Consider the following 23,281-nt stretch of genomic DNA (forward strand, 5'->3'; position numbering starts at 1 on the left):
GTTTACAACCCTGTAATGTAAAGATAGTATTTCTCTGCATATCCAGGGACAGGCATACTTACTAACCATTACAAAATATTTGAGTTCCCTAAGCCCTGAGTTCCTCTCCAGTTACAAAAATCACTGTGTGTGTAGGTGTCACCTGACTCTCTTTGCATCATCCTGTGGGAATTAGAGCTCAGGGAACAAGTTCAAGAAAATGGTGATACTCTGACCACTGCTTCCTGTGAGTAACGAAGTCCTTTGGCTTTGACGCCCTGACCCACAAATACTCTGTCTTCTGCCAGCATCCATGCAACTGTGATAGGCTAACTTGTTAGCTTAAAAATAGGGTAGAATCTCAGATTCTTCACAGTTCTTTAGAAACATGTTCTGCTGGTGGAGAAATTGTTTGTGACTTAAAAGCAAAGTAAATAAAGCTTCATAAAATTAATATTTAGGATTTATTTTTCATTAATAGACTGCTAATGCTTCATTTTCCTGTTTTCCTTATTCCGAATGTTGATTATCAGTAGGAAGTGACAATAATTGTTTTTCTTTGTAGCTTTGTTTTTGCCTTGTTTATCTGCAGTCATCAGTAGTTTCTCTTAATAAAAAGGAATTTTGGGGGATCTGCTTATGCACAATAGTATGTATATAGTTTCTCCTGTGGGGCTTTAGTTATTGGAAATTCTATATTTTTTTGCCTTAATTTAACTTACATATCTAGCAGACTTCACCCATTGCTTGTTAATGTAATTGACCTATGTAGAGAGATTTCTGGGGAATTTTCTTTTATTACAGACTTTTTAATTTGTTTGTAGGACAGGCTGGACTCTTAATGCCAAAAGGAAGATCAGTGGCAGAACTTTCTAATTTTAGGGTATATAACTTACTAATTTTGTTTAATCTGACCTCAGCGGATCAGAGGCGTCTTGCTATGGTATCTTGTGTTTATTATGAACCTACCAAGCATCACTGAACCTCCAGAGCAAATCTCCTGAAGACCAGTTGTCATTAGAAAGAAAAGAGCAAATATCCATTAATTACTAAAGTAATTACAAAGTATAAAGTAATTTCCTGGTTAGAGTAAGTTTACTGTTTATGATGTTCAAAAGTTAGGTTGTGAGACCAGAAGTTAGAAAGCATCAGATCTATCACATGAGAAGTTAGAAAGTATCAAATCTATCACGAGTGAGTTTACTGAAAAAAATCAAGGATGATACTAAAGAATCTATTTCCTTGTTTCTGAATCTTGTAAAAAATGTTTGATTCTAAATTTAAGTTTCAGAATGTGAAAATGAGAATACTTGTCCCTTATACAGGGAAATAATGCTTGTCTACTCTATAGACAAAATGTTATAAACTTTTTTGACAAAGAAAAAAAAATCTATCACAAATATCCAGCATCTTGCTGTATGAGAGTAAGGAATTTTCACTTATGAGGAAGAATGGTTAGATCTAATCATGAATATCCTTGGTAACCGTGGTTACCATCCTATCTATGATGAGTTGTAAGGCACCTATTTGACCAGAGTGGTTTTGATATGTTCTTTCTGTGGGTTGCTGGAAAACAATTGTTTTTCTGTTATGGAAGAGCAACAGCTGTAATAGCTTGTTAAGAATCTATTTTCATATCCATTAACAAATAGTCATTACCAAAAAAAGATTGGATTTAAGGAATAACTATATACAAACTGTATACAGACTTAGGAATCACAGTACTAATATTTGCATCCATAATAAAAATCAAAACATATCAAATAGCTTATGAATGTTTTATTATCTTATGAACAAAAGCAACTTAAAGGTACTGCCACTGAACATATCTTTGTTGATCAAGGTGAATTTTCTGAACAAAATTCAGATGAAATTGAAAATAGGGATGAGTTAATATAGATAGAACAGATTTTCATTTTGTTTACAGTCAAGATGACATTTTATATCCCTGAACTAGAATAGATTTTAAACAACCACCATCACAACCACCACCAGTACCACAGCAACAGAATCAAAAACCAACCAACAAACACATTAATTTCCTTGTTTATACAACGGCAGATGCTTTGTCCGTTCCCACATTTCTTACTCTCTTTTAATCTTAGAATTGTACAAATTTTTTAAGTTTAGTATATAATTAAAGCTTAATATGCATACAGAAAAGTACACAAATCATAAATGTAAGACGAGGAATTTTCATGAAGTGAACACATCAGTGTAAATGCCACCCAAATAAGGTAATAGTATTTTATGTACAGTTCAGAATCCCCCTTCCTCCCAACCCCTCAGCAAGTCCCATGCAATCACTGCCTGCCCACAGTATCCTAACTTCTAGTATCATGAAATCATACATAATTGAAATCATACAATTGCACTCTGAAAAAAATCTGGCTTTTTTCACTATTATGTTTATGAAATTCATCCACGTTCTTGCATATAACAATAGTTTGTTCATTCTCCTTGCCCCATTGTATGGCTATACCACAATTTACATATTCATTCCATTGGTGATGGACATTGGATTCTTCCTCCTTTGGATTTTTATCAGTGGTGCTGCTATGAACACCTTCTGTACATTTTAAAAAACACATGTATACATTTCTGTTGTATGTATATCTAGGAGTGGTATTCCTGGCTCCTAGTTTATGCATAGTTTTAGCTTTAGTAGCTTTTAGTAAACCACCAAAGAGTTTTCCAAAATGGTTTGCCAATTTAATCACCTATGAGGAGTGCCTGAAGGTTCCTGTTTTCCATATCCTTCCCAACATTTTATGTATCATTTGTCATTTTAAAACTTTTGGGGTTTTTTTGTTTTTTTGTTTTTAATTAATTAATTTATTTTTGGCTATGTTGGGTCTTCGTCTCTGTGCAAGGGCTTTCTCTAGTTGCGGCAAGCGGGGGCCACTCCTCATCGCGGTGTGCGGGCCTCTCACTATCGTGGCCTCTCTTGTTGGGAGCACAGGCTCCAGACGCGCAGGCTCAGTAGTCGTGGCTCACGGGCCCAGCTGCTCCTGGCATGTGGGATCTTCCCAGACCAGGGCTCGAACCCGTGTCCCCTGCATTGGCAGGCAGATTCTCAACCACTGCGCCACCAGGGAAGCCCCATTTTAAAACTTGTTAATAAGCCACTCTGGTGGGGATGAGTGGAATCTCATTTTGTTCTTAAGTTACATTTCCATGATGACAAATGAAGTTGAGTGTATATTTGTGTGTTTATTGAATATTTTGATTTTTTGTGTGAGTGTGAAAATTATTTGCCCAATTTTTGAGTAGTAATTATTAATATTTAGAAGTTTTTATATATTATAGATGTGAATCTTTTGTTGATTATATTTATGTGAATGGTTTCTCCCAATATGTGGCTTTCTTTTTCACTTTGTTAATAACATTGTTTCATGAACACAGGTTTTTAATTTATTTTTTCCTTTATCCTTTGAACATTTGGGGTCCTGTTTTAATTACTTGCCTGTAATGCAGGTATTCTCTTCTGTTTCTTCCAAAAAACTTTATTGCTTTATCTTTCATATTTAGGTCTAAGGTTCATCTAAAATTGATTTTCATATGGTATTAGTTCAGGGTCAAGATTCATTTTCTTCCATATGTATATTCATTTGACCCAGCAGCATTTATTGTGAACATCATCCATTCCCTACTGCTGTTTATATATTGTTGTTACATAACCAGTGTCCAGATATGATTGCATTTGTTTCCAAAATTTGTTTTAGTCTATTGTCTATTTGTCTCTCCTTGTGCCAATACCACGCTGTCTTAACTGATGTGAAGAGTATAACTTTGTCAGTGTTGTTCTTATTGAAGTTCGGCTTGATTATTCTTGGCTCTTGGCATTTCCCTATGAAGTTTAGAATCAGCCTATCAATTCCTACTATGAAAATGTCTCCTGGAATATTTGATTGGGGTTGTAATAAATCTAAGAATCAATTTGGAAAGAATTGACATCTTTACCATATTGAGTCTGCCAGTCCGTTAAAGCGTTATATCCCTTTATGTCTTTTACATCTCTGATCAAGTATGTCTGTGTGTTTATGTTGTGTTTTGGCTTGTGTTTTGTTAGCTTTATTCCCATTTATTTGATATTTTCAGATGCTATTGTAAATTTTTTAAGTTTTATTTTCTAATTATGTATTGCTTATATAGAGAAATACAACTGATTTTTGCATATTTTATATTTAGCAGCCATGTTGAATTCTCTTTTCTTCTCATAGTTTAATCTGTAAATCTTTTTGTATTTCCTAGATAGAAAACCATTTCGTAGGCAAATACTATTCTAATTTTTGTTTTTAATTGGTTATTTCTGTGATTGCAAAATATACTTTAAACAGTTTTAGTATGTCTTTTACTCCTTTAAGCCACTAGAGCATATTAGAAATATTCTGAAAGAAACTGCTTGTAATCCTACCATGATCTAGGTATCATCAATTAAAATTTGTGTTGATCTCTCCAGACATTCCAGATAGTTTTCAGCATTGGATCATAAAGGACATACATTTTTTTTTTTTTTTTGGCCACACTACACGGCTTTTGAGATATAGTTCCCCAACCAGGGATTGAACCAGCTTCCCCGGGGCCCTTGGCAGTGAAAGCACGGAGTCCTAACCACTGGACAGCCAGGGAATTCCCAAGGACATACAATTTTAAAAATGCTGTTTCCATTTAATGCCATGGACACTTTTCCATGACAATAAATATTTTTTCCGTATACAATTGTTAATTGCTGTAAAATATTCTAATCTATAGATATATGTCATATTATTACTATCGAACATATTTGTTTTAATTTTTTGCTATTATGAACAACACTGTTGAAGAGACATGGATGAGTCTTTGCATTGCTGTGTATTTTTTTTTTTTTTTGACATAATTTCCTTGTTGAAATCCCTAGAAGTAGGCTCTTTCTGGGTTAAAATGTATAGGTTTTTGAAACTTGCTGCCAAATTGCCTTCTAGAAATGTTGTGTAAATTTTCATTCACACCAGAAGTACACAAAAGTTCCTGTTTCCAAACACCCTAGCTTTTGTTGAGATTCACACCTTTATTATATGGATTTTTTTTGCATATGAGTTAAAAATAAAACCTATATAGCCTTTTATGAGAACTTGTGGTTTCATGGAAATGTTTTGCCCTTTTTTTGAGTATCAATTGCCTTACATTTTTGTCTTCAATTCCTTATTCTTCTGTGTTAAAACTGCAGAGTTTTAAAATTTAGCAAGTTATTATCTCTCCTGACATTGTGTGAATACACTATCACTTTTTTTTGAAGTCATCAAACCACTTCTGTTTAGTAGGAGAGTGGTAGTACACTCAAATTTCTAGGTTCCTCCTCTGTGAAACACTCCCTTGCCTTCCCTAGACACAGTTTAATTACACAAATTTTAGTTGCATACTCTTCTGTCTTAGGCAAAGATGAATAAGATACTGTCCCTGTTTGCAAGGATCTCCATCCCCTTGGGTTCCCATAGCACATGAATCTTTTTCTGTGATAACCTGAGCACATGACACAACATAAGTTATTTACAAATCTTTCCACTTATTAGACTGTGGCTTTATTTAGATTTTTGTTCCGAACCTAGTACAATGCCTGGCACATATAAGGTCTTTCTTGGGTGAATCACTTAACCTCGTTAAGCCTCAGTTTCCCCATCTCTATCTTGAGGATAAATATATTATCTGCCTCACACTGTTATTATGACGAACTCAGTACTTAATTTGGTGATTGGCAGATAGTAAGTCATCAGTAAAAGTCAGTGGCAGCTCTCATTTTTTTTTTCCTATTGGAAGTCTAAAGATCCTGAACTCACATTATTATTATAGGTGCCAGGCTACCCATTGGGCTTTTATTCAATTCTTTGTGGATTGATGGCTACTTGAGCTTTTCATTGGATTTTAAAGTTAATTCAACTTGTAATTAAAGTGATTTATAATTGTAAGTGGCAAAAGGACAAATTAAAATACTTCTGGACTGGTGGGAGCTTGAAGCTTAGTTGGACCTTTTATGTTCTATTCCTTTAACTTTCTCTGCCTCTTTCCTTTTCCTAGATCTCTGCCAGCACACTGAAGTTCCTACATACTTGTAAAACAATTTGCCATTAACATTTTCTCTCACTAGGTTCATATCTAGGGGAAGAGGTTATAGAAACCACCACTCTGTGGTATTGCTACAGTTAGTTGAAGGTGTCAACAGTCATCCTCTGCCTTCCCTCCTCCACCCACAAACCTCAGGAAAGTATGTGGTAGCATCTTGAAATCCTCTTTAAAAAGTTAGATCCTTAGTGCAACAGTTTTAGAACTTTTTTTTTTTTTTTTCCAGAAATCATTGTACTCTATTTCTCTTCTTCACTCATGAACCTGCCCGCCCCACCATTGCTCCCACCTTCTTCCCACGGTGGGTATTTGCCTCAGCTGATCAAGGGAAGGGTATCTATTGTACAAAGTTTCATATATAGTAAGTTAACCAAATAATGCCCTTTCTTTTTAATCCCTGTTACTACCCTTAATTAAGGTTCCGGGGAATGCCTGTTTGGAAGTTAGGTTTATCACAAGGGAACTGGGGGAAAGTCTCATTTGCACAAGGAATATGCAAATGTAGCTTGCCCCTTTGTAAACTGTCGTTCCAAAGTGGTAAATTAGACTACAACTTTAGAAGTTTGTTCATTTTTTAATAATTTGCTCAGGGAAATCACTGGTTATTCAGAAGATTTATGATCTGCATGCACCTTAAATATTAGGATGAGGATAATTTTTATGGTAATGGATATCGAAAGGTGGCTGTTTGGCCAGTCTGTTTACTTTTTATAATCTATACACAAGACAAAATTCTCTAAACATTTCTATACAAAAGAGAAAACACATACCCTTCTTAAATCAGTAGTTCTTTGTTTACTGGGTTTTTGTTTTTTTGAGTATTATGGTTCATGTTTCTTTTGTGTATTGAATATTTGAAATTTTAATTTGGAAAAGAAAACTGCTTCTTAGGCACTACTTCCAAGGTAGCTATAATGAAGCTGGACATAATTGCATATCTACACTTTGCCATAAATCAATAGGCTTCTAATGTTATCAAAAGTTTTCATTGTTATTTTAAAACAGCAGCATCTTGTTAACCTTAATCAGAGCCTGATGTGTGTTTCTTCTAAATGGCTTCTGATGTGGTGTCTCTCTTCGGTTCTCTGTGGTTTCCTGTTTTTTTCATACATAGAGAAAAGCCTTTTGATGTATTCAGCCTCATAATCATTTTCTTTTAATAGCATATCAAACACAAACTTTCTTATATATACAGCATAGCATTGTAAGCCTGTTTCACCATTCATTTATTCATCTTGCCACAGATCACTCTTTCTCTGGAATTCCTCCAGCACTTCCTTAGATACCCTTTCTGTATTCCTTAGCATTACAGGTCCCATTTCTACCCTGAAAGAGTGTGTTCTTCAAGGGCAGAGACAGTATCTCGTATTTCCATAATTGTATTTCTCCACAGTGTCCTGCCTTAGCAATTAATAGATCACATAGACTGGTGACGCTCAGTGAGTGGCCCCCAGCCCAGCAACATCAGCATCACCTGGGAACTCGTTAGGACTGTAAGTTCCAAGGCCCCACCCCAGTCATACTGAATCAGAATATCTTGGGTTGAGGATCAGAAATTTCTGTGCTAACGAGCCCTTCAGTGATTCTGATGCATGCTCAAGTTTGACAGCCACTGCAGCAGATAATTATTGAATGAATAGGAAAGTTTTACATTTATGGTGATGCTTCACTGGGAGGATTAGTATCAGATGGGTCCAATTTTGTCCATTCAGCCTGAGTCTTATTTCTCAAGAGATATAAGTAAAAAAAAACCTAAGATTTAAATATTTGCAGTCTTAGAAGAGGGTGTATATAGCTTTTATGCTGTCCTATTATGAAAACTGCAGCTTAAAATTTTTAAAATATGAATGATTGCTTTCTTTCACCTGTTCAGGAATAGGCATTTAACATTCCAAAAGGAGGAAAAGTAAGGAACGAATAATGGATGTTACTCATTTTCATGGTGGGGAAGAGGTGGGTGAATGTTGGAAACTGGTCAGGTAGAGGATGGGTTGGGAGACTTTCCCCTGGGTACCATTCTATGCTCTTCTAAATTTTTGAACCGTGTAAGTGCATTATATAGTAAAATGCTGATATGGGGTATTTAATAAGATTAAATTAATGAATAAGTTGAATAAATAAGTATCCATATGATAGCCAGTGGGGTTGGTTAAAAGTTATTAAAATTTCCCTTTGCATTAATATGAAAGGTTAGATAAAGTGGCTTTCCATCTCTGTAGAACATTATCGGGGTGGTGGCAGAAATGTCTTAATGACTTTCCACCTGAACTTTCTTATGCAATGAACAAAGAATTCTTACTGTTATATGAATCCATCATCTTGTTATTATTTTAAGAAAATAAATGGAGGGGAAGAATTTAACTTGATTCAAGGTTACATAACCTTGTATACACAAATGAAGAGGTCAGACCTACAGGACATTGATCTAATACCTTCTTCTGAAGTACTTTTAGAAATATCTTGATAGACAAGGAGAGAAAAATTGATTTACATTTTTGTCACATTCTTAGCAAATGGAAAATAATCTGGTTAGCAAAACCCATTACATATGTTCTGAATTATGAACAGTATTCTCAACTGTTTGTCTTTTAGTACAAATGCAATTATATTAATGGCGTGATTGAATTGTGCTGTTTCAATGGAAGGTATGTCTTAAATGACAGTTGATTCAATTTTTTTTTTTTTTTTTTTCTTCTCTTGCACAGAACTATCGTACCATGGAAAGTATTCAGACAGTGCCTTCATGAGGTCCATCAAATTAGCTCTGGCCTGGAAGCAATGGCTCTAAAATCAACAATTGATTTAACTTGTAATGATTACATTTCAGTTTTTGAATTTGATATTTTTACCAGGCTATTTCAGGTAAGCTTTGTATTTGCTTAATCCTGCCCTCTCTTCCACTTCCCTCCCTTCTGCGTGTGTGTATGTGTCTCTCTTTTTCACACACACATGCATACATACAAATATATGGGAAATGGTCTCATTTTTGGTAGTCTACAATTTTAAAGCAGGTTTTTTTGGTCATTGCTGTAAGTTTAGAGTTTAAGTTTGGAGGATCTGGTGTTCTGAGCCTGGAGGTTGCTTATTAGCTTTGAGAAGAATGATGTAAAGGAGCTTTACTTTAAAGTCCCTATTTAGTTTCTCACTTTACGTTGTTGCTCATTTTAGCCCAGTAACTGCTAGAATGCAGGTTTTATAGGTGGACATTTGCTGAGGTTGTATCCCAACTTCTTCTCCCCTTTGCCTCCCACATTCATTAGGTGAGAAGGGAAAATAGTAAACCTGGAAATAAATAGCAAATTCATCCTTTTCTGTATAGGAGATTACTGTGATGTGTACTGTTTTTACAGCTTGCTTTGCTCTTTCATCCATATATCACAAACATTTTTCCATGTCAGTAAGTATTTTCATCAATATAGTTTTCAATTTTCAGTTGCTACAGAATATTCCATCAAAATAGTCTGTCGTTAATTTAGCAAATCTCTCATTTGGGAAATTTAGATTTGTTTTCCTGGTTTTTTTCCCCCTAATATAAATGACTTTGAGATTAACCTTCCTGTTTATTGTTTTTGGTTTTTAATCATTCTTTTATAATTGTCTTCACATAGCTATTCAGAAGCAGGTGTCAATAAAAGCTGGGTGCCATTATTTTGTATTTTTGTATGTGTTGATAGAATTACCCTAAACACGAAGACTTGAAATATGCTTTGAATTTGCCTCTGCCACTAAATTGCATATCATCTATGAGATTCAATTCAAGTAGTCACAAAGTGAGAAGCCCACCGAAAATCTTTATGATTCTAATAATATAAATTATATAGCAAGTGATGTTAATTGATCAAAAACCAGGCTTGCTTATATTCTGACACAATTTTTTTTATTATTTTAGTCTGCAGTAAAATTTATTCTGTTTGAAACCTGCTTTCAACAAATGTTAGAGTATAATTTTGGTTTTCATGTTTCTCATGTTGTAAGAATTTTGCTTCTCTGATTTATGACGCTGCTTGGTACTCGCCTGCAAGGATCGGGTAACTGAATTATGTAAGAAAACAAGATTGCATGGGATTAACTTTTAATTTATGAAAGAATCCATTAACAGAGGGCAAATTAACTCTTGTCAACAATACTTATAGAATACATTTTACTTTATTACAACTTTATAATCATAATTCTACCTAGACGTATAGAATAGGAAATTAGATAAATGACTACAGGAAGTATGCTTTTGGATATTTTCAGTTTACAGTAGTTTCATTATTATTCCCTTGGTATATGTACGTTGTCAGTTAATGTTTTTCCAATGAGTTTAAGATACATTTTAGGAAAAGGATGTGTTATCTGATACTGGTTATTTTATAATGGAACCTCTCCTTTCTTTAAAAGTTTCTGATAATTTTACAGATACTTCATTTATTTAACATGATACCAAGACATTCTAATAGTAGATGCTTTGCTTCTTCCCCTTGGGAAGGAAGAGAACAAAAGTTATTTTCATACATTAAGCCCAGCTGTTTATTCTAGGAAGAGTGTATTTTCTGTAGGGAGCCTGGATGACTTTTTAGTGAGGATGTGAAATACTAGAATGCCTCAGAGTTATATATCAAAGGTATGAGGGCAGCTTAATGTTGGTTAAGCACTTACCCAAACAGCTACTTAATATGTGTACATATTTTCTTATAAGCTGTTTCACTTTAAAACAGCCCAAGTAATCTCAACTCTCTAAGGCACATATATCTTATTTATGCTCATGGGGATGGAGAGGAAAAGAATCTTTTAAGTAGAGCTACTATGAAAAGTATTAGATAACAAAACCAAAACCTTACTAGTGAACCAAAGAACGCCTAGTGTCTTTTAAAACTCATAATTACAGCAGTAGCTAGAGAACTCTTGTTAGCCCCTGTGTGTTTCTGAGATTCTTCACCTCTCCTGATTTCATTATGCTTAGACTGTAATCATATATGTGCTTTAAAATACAACAAAATTGGTTGTGTGCACAGAAAGTATTAACTTTTACTGATCTTTTATTTTCACGTAACTTTAAAAATTGAATAATATTCTCTTGTTATAGTTGTGTATTCTATATGAAAGACGTAAGTTTTGTGGCTACTGTGACTGCATGAACATATATTCTGCTGCAGCTGTGATATTGGTGGTTAATTGGCAGTGACTCCTTCTAGCTTTAAATTGTTGGGAATAGGGTATTTAACGGAGTGGCATCTGAAAGGGGGCAAGGTACACCGTCAGGATTGAGGTTTGACATAGAAAACTAGCATAAGGGTTTGTAGATGGTGTCGGTGGAGGTGAGGAGATGAAGTTGAGACTTGCCTAGGAAAGAAGCAAGAAGCAAGAAGCTGGTGGATTCTGGTTTCCCCTTTTTCCTGTCTTCCCTCATCCTCATATTCTGCCAGAACTTGAGCAAGTGCTGGGAGTCATTGGAAAGATCTTGCAATGGCTACCTTCCTCTGTCTGCCTTTAACCTTATCTTTCTCCCCTCCAGGTAGTTCAGAGATGCTGGGATTGGCAAGTGCTCAAGTCCTGGAATGGAAAGACAGGGCTTTTGCTTTCCTCTCCCTCTCCCTGGGGCCGCTGCTCCCTTCTCCTTCCATTTCCCCACTGTAAGAGAAGACTGGGTTGTTGAGAAATGGGGCAGTAAATGGGATGAGTAGGTGCAGGATAAGGAATGAGTGGTTTGAGGTAATATACTATTGACTGTGGAATATATACCATTGTGGAACAGGGAGAAAAAGAAGAATAAGAAACTCATCTATTGTAGTGAGGATTAAGAGAGTGTCTGGGCAGACCAGCTGAGGCCCTACTTCCAATGTAGGTTGTAAGTCTGTAAATGGTGAACACAGTGGCCTTTGGGAGAATGGAGGGACTAGTCTTCTTAATTCACTTTATTAATTTCTGTAGTCATTTAAGAGTCTCCAAATAACTTCGTGTTGGTGTGTGAGAAAAGATTTCCTATAATCTAAAAACAAATTGTGAAAATAATCATTCTCCCATCACTTTGTTTTGCCTCCTTTAAGCCATTAGTTGGCAAAATACTTTAAACACACACACACACACACACAAAATACAAAACTACCATGTGTTTCTGACTGTGGGTTGCATGCTCGAGAAAAATAGTACACAGACTCTTTCTATTACATAAATATTGTTGCAGTTAGAATCTGGCCCTCTGGATTATTACTAAGAAATGGTTGCTAAATACTGCAGCATTTGGCTCAAAACTCCAGTTTCATTTTTTTTTTCACTTGTATTTGATCTGTGCATTGGCTCTCTATAAAGTTCAGCATTTTGTAAAACAACTCTTTCATTAATTTGTGTGGATTTTAATGGAAGTGACCCAAATATTTTGTATTTTTTTCATCCTTGTCCTTTGTAGATGAGGAAGTAGAACAGAACAAAACAAAACAAAACTCAGTGACTATAATAGTAATTTTTCAGTTTTTCTAAACATATGCTAATACTCTTCCAAGTATTGTTTATGTAATTTTTAGTCATCCCTTAAGAAGAAAATTAAAAACATGTTGTTGTTGTTTTTTTTTCAAGTACATAGACAGAACCTCTCATAATAAGTGTTCTCCAGAGCTCATTTTTCCCCAATTAGGTATTTTAGTGTGATGGGGAAATACCCTGAAGATTTTTCTTGTTATTTTGGAAAAGGTTAAACTCTTCATTACTAAATCATTCTTTCCCTTGTTATCCTCATCTCAAGGGATACAATCCTTAAAGAATTGCGCCTTGTAAATTTGAAACTTGCTTAAACAATCACAAGGAACAAGTCTCAAAACAAACAAAAGCAGGAGCCCTCCACCAATAATCATGTCTAGGATGACTATTTCAACAACTATCACTTGGCAACACAAAATGCCTTTTTTTTTTCTTTTATGCAGAAGATTTGAGTTAATACTGTGGGCACATCAGAGTATGCTGCCAATTCCTTTGGATAAATGTAGCTTCAGCCTGAAAGATATGGCAGAGGTGATTCATTCACACCCTCAAGCAAAGTTGTCTGCTACTGGCTGCCTTTTTTCTCTTGCCATGGTAACTGGAGGGACAACTAATCCTATTCAAGAGAGAACAATACAAACCCTGTATGTGTGCGTGCATGTGTGTTTGTGTTTATTTCTGTGAAAGAGTTTTACAGAGCTCACCTCTAAACCATCAACTTTTCTGAGTTTATGACTGTACACGGATAAACCAAATGTGAGTACAGTAAGTCTGTTACCATGGGAGTCGAGGCCTTGCAGACAAGTCACTCAGCAGAGGACCTCTTCAGCTATTCCCCCAGCCGGATCACTATGCTCTGACACTGTGCATTAGTGCTTGGTCTCCCTTTGGGAAGCAAGACAGGCGTGTTCCTTGTTCTCATGTAGCTTATGGCCAATGTGCAGACTTTGCCAAATCACTTACATTCCATGGTAGAGTGTTTTGTTCTACAAAGTGAGATGTCTAAATGCAGAGTAGTGAACAAAACAGACACACAGGGAGATGAGGCATGAGATGAGAGTTAGTGATTTTAAATAGGCTGGTCTGAGAAGGCCACATTGAGGACGTGACATTTGGAGAGGAAGCAGTCACATGGATATTTGGAGAAAGAATTCAGGTATAGGGATCAGCAAGTTCGAAGGCTCTGAGGTGAGAGAATATAATTATGTCCAGGCCAGCAACAACAAGGCCCGCGTGTCTAGAGGAAAGGCAGAAAGTGGGAGAGTCACAGCAGATGGGGACAAAAAGGGAACTGGGGCTCAACCCTGCGAAGGTCTTTCTAGGCCATTTATAAGGACTTTGGCTTTTACTCAGAGAGCTTTGAACAGAAGAGTGATGTAGTTTATGTTTCAAACTGATCACAACTGCTGTACTGGGAATAGAATTTGTAGAGAAGAGATTATGTGGTTTTCCTTTTTGCTTTCTGTATTTTATTCCTAAGAAATCTGTTTTCTGCATAATCATATTTCTCCAAAAAGAAAATATATAATTGCATGTTTGCTGTTAGGTAATAGAAGTTGGCCTAAACCCCGTGAGCTCATATTCACTTTAAAAATATCCAGGAGAATTTTAGTATGTGTATTAAATGATGGGTTGTTGTGTAATTGATAGTTGATATTCTCTACGTAATCTTTTAATTTATTTATATTTTTAGCCTTGGGGCTCTATTTTACGGAATTGGAATTTCTTAGCTGTAACACATCCGGGTTACATGGCATTTCTCACGTATGATGAAGTAAAAGCACGGCTACAGAAATACAGCACTAAACCCGGAAGGTAAGACTTTTTGGCAGTAATATTATGTGATGTACGTGAAGATGAAAAGTCCTCTGTGGTTCATGCCTAAGTAAATCAGTAACACCCATGGGGATGAGGGGAGGGAAATGCTAATAGACCAAAACAGTGCTTCTTTTTTTTTAAAGCGCTCCTGACTTATTTATTTATTTATTTATTTTTTAATATTTTTGTTGCTGTGTTGGGTCTTCGTTTGTATGCGAGGGCCTTCTCTAGTTGCGGCAAGCGGGGGCCACTCTTCATCGCGGTGCGTGGGCCTTTCACTATCGCGGCCTCTCTTGTTGCGGGGCACAGGCTCCAGACGCGCAGGCTCAGTAGTTGTGGCGCACGGGCTTAGTTTCTCCGCGGCATGTGGGATCTTCCCAGACCAGGGCTCGAACCCGTGTCCCCTGCATTGGCAGGCAGATTCTTAACCACTGTGCCACCAGGGAAGCCCAACAGTGCTTCTTAATTCAGTTCTTCAAATTAGTACATTATGCTTGTTCTGAAATTTAGTGTTCATAAAGTGAAAGAGGATATGGTAGTATGTAATTTGATGAATTTAGAGAGTAAGTCTCAGAGTTTCAAACTGGAGTAGGATATTAGCATATTAACTGTTTTCATGACACATGTTTATGTATAAAATTAGATGTGTATATTTAAATACTTGAATATTGTGCTAATGACAAAATAAATCAGTTTCATATTCATTATTTTAGGGTATTTTTTCAAGACATTCAATTTGGTTCTATGATAATCACATAATTACATATAAATACATATTAATGCATGTAAGTACATATAAGTGTACATATACATGCATGATAAACACATGTAAGTACATAGACATATAAGCCCATTGTTAACAATCCAAACCAGTTTCATGTCCTTGAGAACGTCTTCCATAAGACCTCATGTTTGATGTTGAAATTGAGTGAAACTCAGAGCTTGGCTGTGTGATCAGCCCCTCTGGCTTTGACCGAGAGAGCACACCTTATTAATGGTAAATCTGGGTGGGAGAAAATCTGTCTCTCTCCTGGTGCAGGCATTTTCCCCACATGCGGTCTAAAAATGCACCAGGCACATAGTAGACATTCGTGCTGTGGGAAGCCGTGTGCTGGGTGCGACGGTAATGACAGTGGAGATCTGCCCTCCTTCACTCTCATGTTTTAGTAGGAGACACCATCCCAGTGTTTGTGAGTGCACTGACTTTCATATAGGGGTCATTTCATTTTAGGAATGAATTTGGTGGTTTTTTAAATCTACCTTTTTCTTCTAATATCGTTTTATTTGATTTGTAGTGCAAATGTCATTTGTCCTTTAGCAAAGTCTTTTCGAGTACAGTCATTGATGATTCCTTTCTTCTCTGCCATAATGAAAAGTTCCCACCTTCTTTATTTTTAAGAATTTAAATGGTATATTAGAAGGAGGTAATGGGTACAGAAAACAGTGTGACTCCTTTGGAGTCATTGGTTTAGACTGAGCTGGTTCTCATTGTGACCACCAGAGCAGGCCAGATATTGTGCACATTGACAGTGGCTTAGGTGAGTCATTTTGTTTCATTCAGGGATCTCATCACCAGATTTCTTCCATAACTTTTACACCCTTGATTGGCATCAAAGTATCTTCTTGCTTCTGGAGTATGATTTGAAAGATGTAATATGGTTGGAATCACAGAATCATGCAAATTTAACACAGAAGTCGTTTGGGAAATTATCTTGTCCAATTCTAAATAAATAAAGTAACTGAGTCCTTTTTGTGTTCTCTTGTTCAAGATCATGGAGATAATTAATGACAGTGTTGGAAGCAAAAGCCAGGTCTCATTGCTATTGGAATAGTTCTCTTAAGATAGTACCCTCTGAAAGGATGTTTTCCTTTCCTTCCCTTCTTGCCCTGTAACAATGATTTCTTCTAAGTTTTAGGTAGTTAAAGATGAAATGATTAGACTGTGGTAAACTGTTACAGGTAAGGTGTGATAGGGTGTTTAGGAAAACTCAGTGAACAAATCAGATGATTTGGACAAATATTTGCTGGATATGTGTTTAAGTGGTCCTTTCTCTTGGAAAGTGGTTCATCTCTTTGGCTTCATGGTAAAGAAAATAGTTGGGTCTATTACAAGGACATTTGAGTTCTTCAGGATGTACTTTATTTGGGATCCAACTGACAGTCATAATAAGTCTGTGTGGAATTACTTTGTGTGATTACGATTAAGGATCCTAATAAGTGACAGGTTGATATTTATTTTCCGGCTTTCTAGGAGAATATGTTTTTAGAGTTTCTTGAAAAGTCCTTTCCAAAGTTTCCAAAACCAATATGAAGTTCTTAATATTTAAAAATCACAACTTCTGGGACTTCCCTGGTGGCACAGTGGTTAAGAATCCGCCCACCAATGCAGGGGACACGGGTTCGAGCCCTGATCTGGGAAGATCCCACATGCTGCGGAGCAACTAGGCCCGTGAGCCACAACTACTGAGCCTGCGCGTCTGGAGCCTGTGCTCTGCAACAAGAGACGCCGCGATAGTGAGAGGCCTGCGCACCGCGACGAAGAGTGGCCCCCACTTGCTGCAACTAGAGAAAGCCCTCGCACAGAAACGAAGACCCAACACAGCCAAAAATAAAATAAAAATCAATTAATTAATTTAAAAAAAATCACAACTTCTTCCTTTCTTTAAAAACCCAGTTTTCTTCAAAGATGAAACCACTTAAATGGAATTATTATCATTGCTTCTTTTACAGATCAATAAATGGAGAAGGAAGATGGTGTAAAAATAAGTTTGAAGATAGAAATTTTAAATGATTCTGTATACTCTTTCACTTAAGAAAAATCTAACAGTTTGTTTAGTAGTAGTTAGCTTACATTTTGAATGTGATTAAATGTAATTTTCTTATGTTTCACAGCTACATTTTCCGGTTAAGCTGCACTAGGTTGGGACAGTGGGCCATCGGCTATGTGACAGGGGATGGAAATATCTTACAGACCATACCACACAACAAGCCCTTATTTCAAGCCCTGATCGACGGCAGCAGGGAAGGATTGTAAGTATGAGACATGGGAGTTGGGGGTGCTTATTACTCACAGATGTGGAAGACAGAGACCGCTTTGCGATGGAGGGAATGGATAGTGAGGCTGATGTTCAGGCTGGTTTTTATTTCAAGACTAAGAAATGGATGTTCCTTAGTTTCTATTGTTCATCTCTTAAAATAGTCATTTTAAGGTAACCTAATTATTTGATATATTTTTTTCTAGCATGGTCTAAACAATCTTCGGGTCTCAATATTGTCTTACAAATATTAGAAGTATACAGTTGTATACTGTACAATTGGAGAATGGACTCAGTGGAATGATTATTTGATTGTTCCCTACCTAGCTCTGCTCCTGTGCTCCCAATTTGCACTCCCAGACAGTGTAGGGCCTCTTAATCCTGTTGTTGGGCTCATGAGCAGATTCTGACAGGCTCTGTTTTGGGGCCATTGGTGAAGTTGCAAGGGGTTCCCCTGTTTATGGGGTTGCTGCAGACAGCTCACAAAAGCAACCCCCCAAAGAGCCATCCATCAGCTCTTCTCTCTCAGAAAAATACAACTGGTTATTAAATGGGCCTGGGACTTCATGTCCATGGGGAGCACCGTGCTGGTATGTCTCTGAAATGTGTCTTCCTTCTCTCCGCCTTCCTCCCTCTGTTGCTCCCTCTCTTTTGTCCTTTTGTTCTTTGTTTTTTTTGTGTTGTTGTTTTTTTTAATTGAAGTATAGTTGATGTACAATATTATATAAATTACAGGTGTACAGTATAGTGATTCACAATTTTTAAAGGTTGTACTCCATTTATAGTTACTATAAAATATTGGCTATATTACCTGTGTTGTACAATGTATCCTTGTAGCTTATTTTATACCTCTTACTCCCCTTCCCCTGTATTGCACCTCCCCCCTTCCCTCTCTGCATTGGTAACCACTAGATTGTTCTCTGTATTGGGAGTCTGTTTCTTTTTTGTTATATTCACTAGTTTGTTGTATTTTTTTAGACTCCACCTATAGTTGCTAGCATAGAATTTAAGTGTATAACATAGCAAATAAATTCCAACATCAAATTACAATGAGTTTTTGTATCTTTCACAGGAAAAGAACTTATTAACTGAAGGTAGTTTAAAATTAGATGTAAAACGGTATATATTGGGATAATTCTTTAAAATAACTGACTCCTATTGCCTCATGTAACCCTTAAATTGCTAGTCCTACTTTTTATTTTCACCGGTAATACCACATTTTCTTTTTCTTCTTCTTATCCTTTTCTCATCCCTTCCCTTCCTTTCTCTTCATGTCTCCCTTCTTTTACTCACATCAATAATAAGTCCATATTCCAGAATTGTATGTTAATAGCTAAGTTCAGTTTATCTTAAGCTGTTTTTTTTAAAAATTTAGAAATAGATAAATTCTCCTTTGTTTTTTAGGTTAAGAATGCCTTTCTTCTCCGTACATAAAGTTCAGACAATCTGATGGGTCCCTTCCTAGTAAATATATCTTTCATTCATTTTAGTCATATGCCATTCCCTTCACCCTTTTGTGGTATTTTCAGTGTCACTCCATCTCACTGCCTTTTCTTGTCCTTTGCCTTGCTGAGTAACGTAGAGACACACGTGCTCCTGCTTGCTGCGGCATGGACCGTGATAGAAGCCTAGCAGGAGAAAGTCCACCAGGAAGAGCAAATAGTTTAAGTTTTCCAATAGCAAAAAGTTTCACTTTTCCAAAGTAATTGCAAAAACAGAAAGAAGAAAACGTGATGAGATCTATGTGAAGAGATAAAAGTTGTGAATTTTCAAGGAATAGTTCCATAAGAACTGCATGGCAAACTGGTACCAAATGTCTATTTCTCTCTCTTTTTTTTTAAGTATCATAAATTTGCTATTCTGTCGTTTCTACCTTACCTCTGGTGCATCAAAGATTCATATGTGTCGCTTTCTATTCACTATGATAAGAGGATTTTTGTTTTGAAGAAAATGTGCTTCAGAGTTTTAATTTATGAAAAAGAGTTACGAGTGGGCACATCTGTAAATGGAGTAATTTTGATACAGCTTTTTTTTTTTAAACATCTTTATTGGAGTATAATTGCTTTACAATGTTGTGTTAGTTTCTGCTGTATAACAAAGTGAATCAGCTATATGTATACATGTATCCCCATATCCCCTCCCTCTTGAGCCTCCCTCCCACCCTCCTTATCCCACCCCTCTAGATGGTCACAAAGCACTGAGCTGATCTCCCTGTGCTATGTGGCTGCTTCCCACTAGCTATCTGTTTTACATTTGGTAGTGTATATATGTCCATGACACTCTCTCACTTCATCCCAGCTTACCCTTCCCCCTCCCCATGTCCTCAAGTCCATCTCTACGTCTGCGTCTTTATTCCTGTCCTGCCCCTAGGTTCTTTAGAACCATTTTTTTTTCTTTAGATTCCATATATATATGTTAGCATAGGGTGTTTGTTTTTCTCTTTCTGACTTACTTCACTCTGTATGACAGACTCTAGGTCCATCCACCTCACTACAAATAACTGAATTTCGTTTCTTTTTATGGCTGAGTAATAATATTCCATTGTATATATGTGTCACATCTTCTTTATCCATTCATCTATCGATGGACACCTAGGTTGCTTCCATGTCCTGGCTACTGTAAATAGAGCTGCAATGAACACTGTGGTACATGACTCTTTTTGAATTATGGTTTTCTCAGGGTATATGCCCAGTAGTGGGATTGCTGGGTCGTATGGTAGTTCTATTTTTAGTTTTTTAAGGAACCTCCATACTGTTCTCCATAGTGGCTGTATCAATTTACATTCTCACCAACAGTGCAAGAGGGTTCCCTTTTCTCCACACCCTCTCCAGCATTTATTCGTAGATTTTTTGATGATGGCCATTCTGACTGGTGTGAGGTGATACCTCATTGTAGTTTTGACTTGCATTTCTCTAACGATTAGTGATATAGCTTATTTATGTTGTTATAATGCCTTACATCTATTTTTCAAAAGTCAATCAAAACTAACAGATTATAATATCATAATCAGTAGTCTAGCCTCCAAACTCCTGTGCAAATTAGCTCTTAATATTTACACACACACACACACACACACACACACATCTTCAGAGGGGTTTAGCTAGTTGAATTTGAAATTTAATGATAGATTACATTAAAATCTGATCAGATTAGGTTTCAGATTAGATTAAAATGTTAGCATTTTAATTAGATAGGTTTTTTGTTTGTTTGCTTTTTTTCCTTAAGATCAGTAAAAACACAGGATATCATCTGGTCTAACTATCAGGGTCAGCTCTCCTTTCCGTATAGTTAATCTGATATTGTAGGACGTAAGTGATAAAGAAGTTTACTTTGGTAACCAGCCAAGATTCCTTATTCCTTCACTGCCATTGGAAAGGGCTCATCAGTAGCACCCCGGTGTACTGAGGACAGTAATCACTGAAAGCTCCTTATACATTAAATAGAACCATTTAACCTTTCCTCTAGCAACCTTATTGTCATTTTGTAATCTTTCATTTCTCAATTCTTCCTAGAATTCTACGTTTTTGAAGTGTGATGAACAAAATATATAATAATATTTAAAACTGGCCATTTTAGGGTATAAAAAAAGAAAGTTACCAACTTTTGCTTATCACTCATTTAATATTTGTAGAATTGTATCCCAACCCTATAATGACATTCTAAATTTGTATCATAGTCAGATGTAGTCAACTCCTTTCCCTAAATCTTAAAAAAAAACCAACACTCACTGATATGCTCCTTACCATATGAGAATTATCTATCCTCTAGGTTCATTTTTTCCTGGTTTACTTGGGTAATTTTAAATACTTACTTACATTCTTATAGACTCTATTTAAGGATAAATAGTTTTTGTTACTTCACAGAATAGTTTTAGTATAGTTTTGCCCTTTAAAATATTCACCACTGTAGTATTGTGTTCTTAATTTTTCATTCAAAAATCTAGAACAGAAAGATAGTAAACAAAATCAACTGTAACGTAATGAATTGATGAAATCCAGCAGTAATATTACTGCTTTCTTAATCTAAAATACGTGTTTACCAACACAATAAACTTCATTTCTTAATGAATTTCTGAATGAGTAAAAAAAAGCTGGTTTAGTACAGCAAGACAGCACTATAACTTTTAGTTCTTATTTTAATTCTCTCTAATAATGGAACCTTATGTTTATAAACCATTCTGTTTGTAGCTTGACTTGAAGTAAATGAAACATGGAATTGTAACATTTTTAAATTTCTCCAGTAAATGTGTATGTGTGTGTGTATATGTGTCAGGATAAGTGGAAGGTGAAACAGAAAGAAAGAGGATGGGAAACTGGAGAAAGAAAACACCACAGAAGTGTTTGAATAACTTTTGTGGGAAAATTGTGGGCTTTAATTCTATTTTTCTTTCCTTGTGGTACTAAACATTGTGTAAAATGATACAGTTAATGTTAACTGTGCTTCAGATGAAAGACGTAATAATTGCAAATAGGTGTATATTCAGAGTATTTTGGAATAGAATGTGAGTAACCAGGAAAATAAATTTTTAACTTACCTATACATATAGTAAAGGTATTTACTTGAAAATGATTGCTTAATGGCTGAGTCCATATTCATTGTATATTTCCTTTATGAAAAAGATTCCTAGATTTTAAATGTCTTAAAAATAACTTGTAGTATTATGGAAACAGTGATAGAATAAGTTCTTGATGTAAGTTACATAAAAAGGAAACATCCAAATGTCTGTTTGAATATAGAAGAATCTGATTAAATAACTTTAAATGCAATTAAGACTTGTATATGTTAATAAAATTTCTGTTTATAACCCAGCTATCTTTATCCTGATGGGAGGAGTTATAATCCTGACTTAACTGGATTATGTGAACCTACACCCCATGATCATATAAAAGTTACACAGGTAAGGACAATTTCTGGAGACATTTATAATTAATAAGTATCTATGATGCCTTTGAAATGAATAAGATTCTTATACTATACGTAAAATCATGTGCAGGTATTTAATGCAAAAGATATTTAAGGAATTTTAAGAGTGTTTGGAAAGAAATTGCATTACTTTCTCCATTTTTTGGATAAAAGTTTCTGCTTTTAATATTCTTGCTTCCAATATAATATTGGCATTTATGTGGGGAGACAGATAGATAAATCCATAGGTAGGTAGATGGATATGAGGGGAGAGCTATAGTTTTAGAAAACTCCAAAGAAGATTAGGTTAATTATATGCATTAGTTTTTAGAGTCAAATGAGTAATCGAAGCCTATTGTAGACAATGATTATATTCTTATAAATCGATTTTTGGCAGCCTCATAGGTTATGAGTGGGAGTATAACTTGGTAAAGCCTTTCTTGAGGGTGATATTCAATAATTATCAAAATCTAAAGATCTTTGACTGTAGATTCCATATACATATCACTTGCATATACACATGAAGATCTATACACCAGGATGTTTACTTTAGCATTTTTCATAAAAATGAAATATTACAAAATACCAAAATATTCAATCATAGGTTAAATACCATTGTATACTCATACTGCATTATACCATAAAGTCTTTAACAGGAGGAAGGTAGCTCTACGTACTCACATGGGAACTTCTGCATCTTGTTATGTGAAAAAGTTATGTAAAGCTTAATTACGTAACACTTTATTTTGTAAAATTATATTAAGTACAATTTTGTAAATAAATCAAAAATTACCATATATGAACATATGAATGTGCTTTTAAAGACTAAAAATAGGAAAACACCAATCTGGCAATAGTCTTTAACTGAGAGAGAACTTGAATATTTTATTTTACATGTAGTTAAGTTTAAAATTTTTTATAATTTAGATATTTTCTGCTTTGTATAATAATAAGACTGTAATAAAAAGAAATGATAGGTTTTGGGGAAGACA

At 35.6% G+C, this 23,281-nt stretch overlaps 1 protein-coding gene across 6 annotated transcripts in view; it reads left to right on the forward strand.

The window, feature by feature from the left end:
* Nucleotides 1-23,281, forward strand: part of CBLB (Cbl proto-oncogene B) — a 208,975-nt gene that overhangs the window by 103,093 nt on the left and 82,601 nt on the right. For 4 of the 6 annotated variants that reach the window (XM_057545481.1, XM_057545483.1, XM_057545480.1 and 1 more), the window contains exons 5-9: nt 6,305-6,379; nt 8,784-8,940; nt 14,228-14,349; nt 17,245-17,382; nt 22,197-22,284. In XM_057545481.1, coding sequence (XP_057401464.1) covers nt 6,305-6,379; nt 8,784-8,940; nt 14,228-14,349; nt 17,245-17,382; nt 22,197-22,284 — 580 coding nt within the window. The remainder of the gene's footprint in view (nt 1-6,304; nt 6,380-8,783; nt 8,941-14,227; nt 14,350-17,244; nt 17,383-22,196; nt 22,285-23,281) is intronic. The other 2 variants (XM_007187152.2, XM_057545484.1) reach the window with 1 other exon arrangement.

Source organism: Balaenoptera acutorostrata, chromosome 4 (genome assembly GCF_949987535.1).
Source record: "Balaenoptera acutorostrata chromosome 4, mBalAcu1.1, whole genome shotgun sequence".
In the NCBI taxonomy this organism is placed as follows: Eukaryota; Metazoa; Chordata; class Mammalia; order Artiodactyla; family Balaenopteridae; genus Balaenoptera; species Balaenoptera acutorostrata.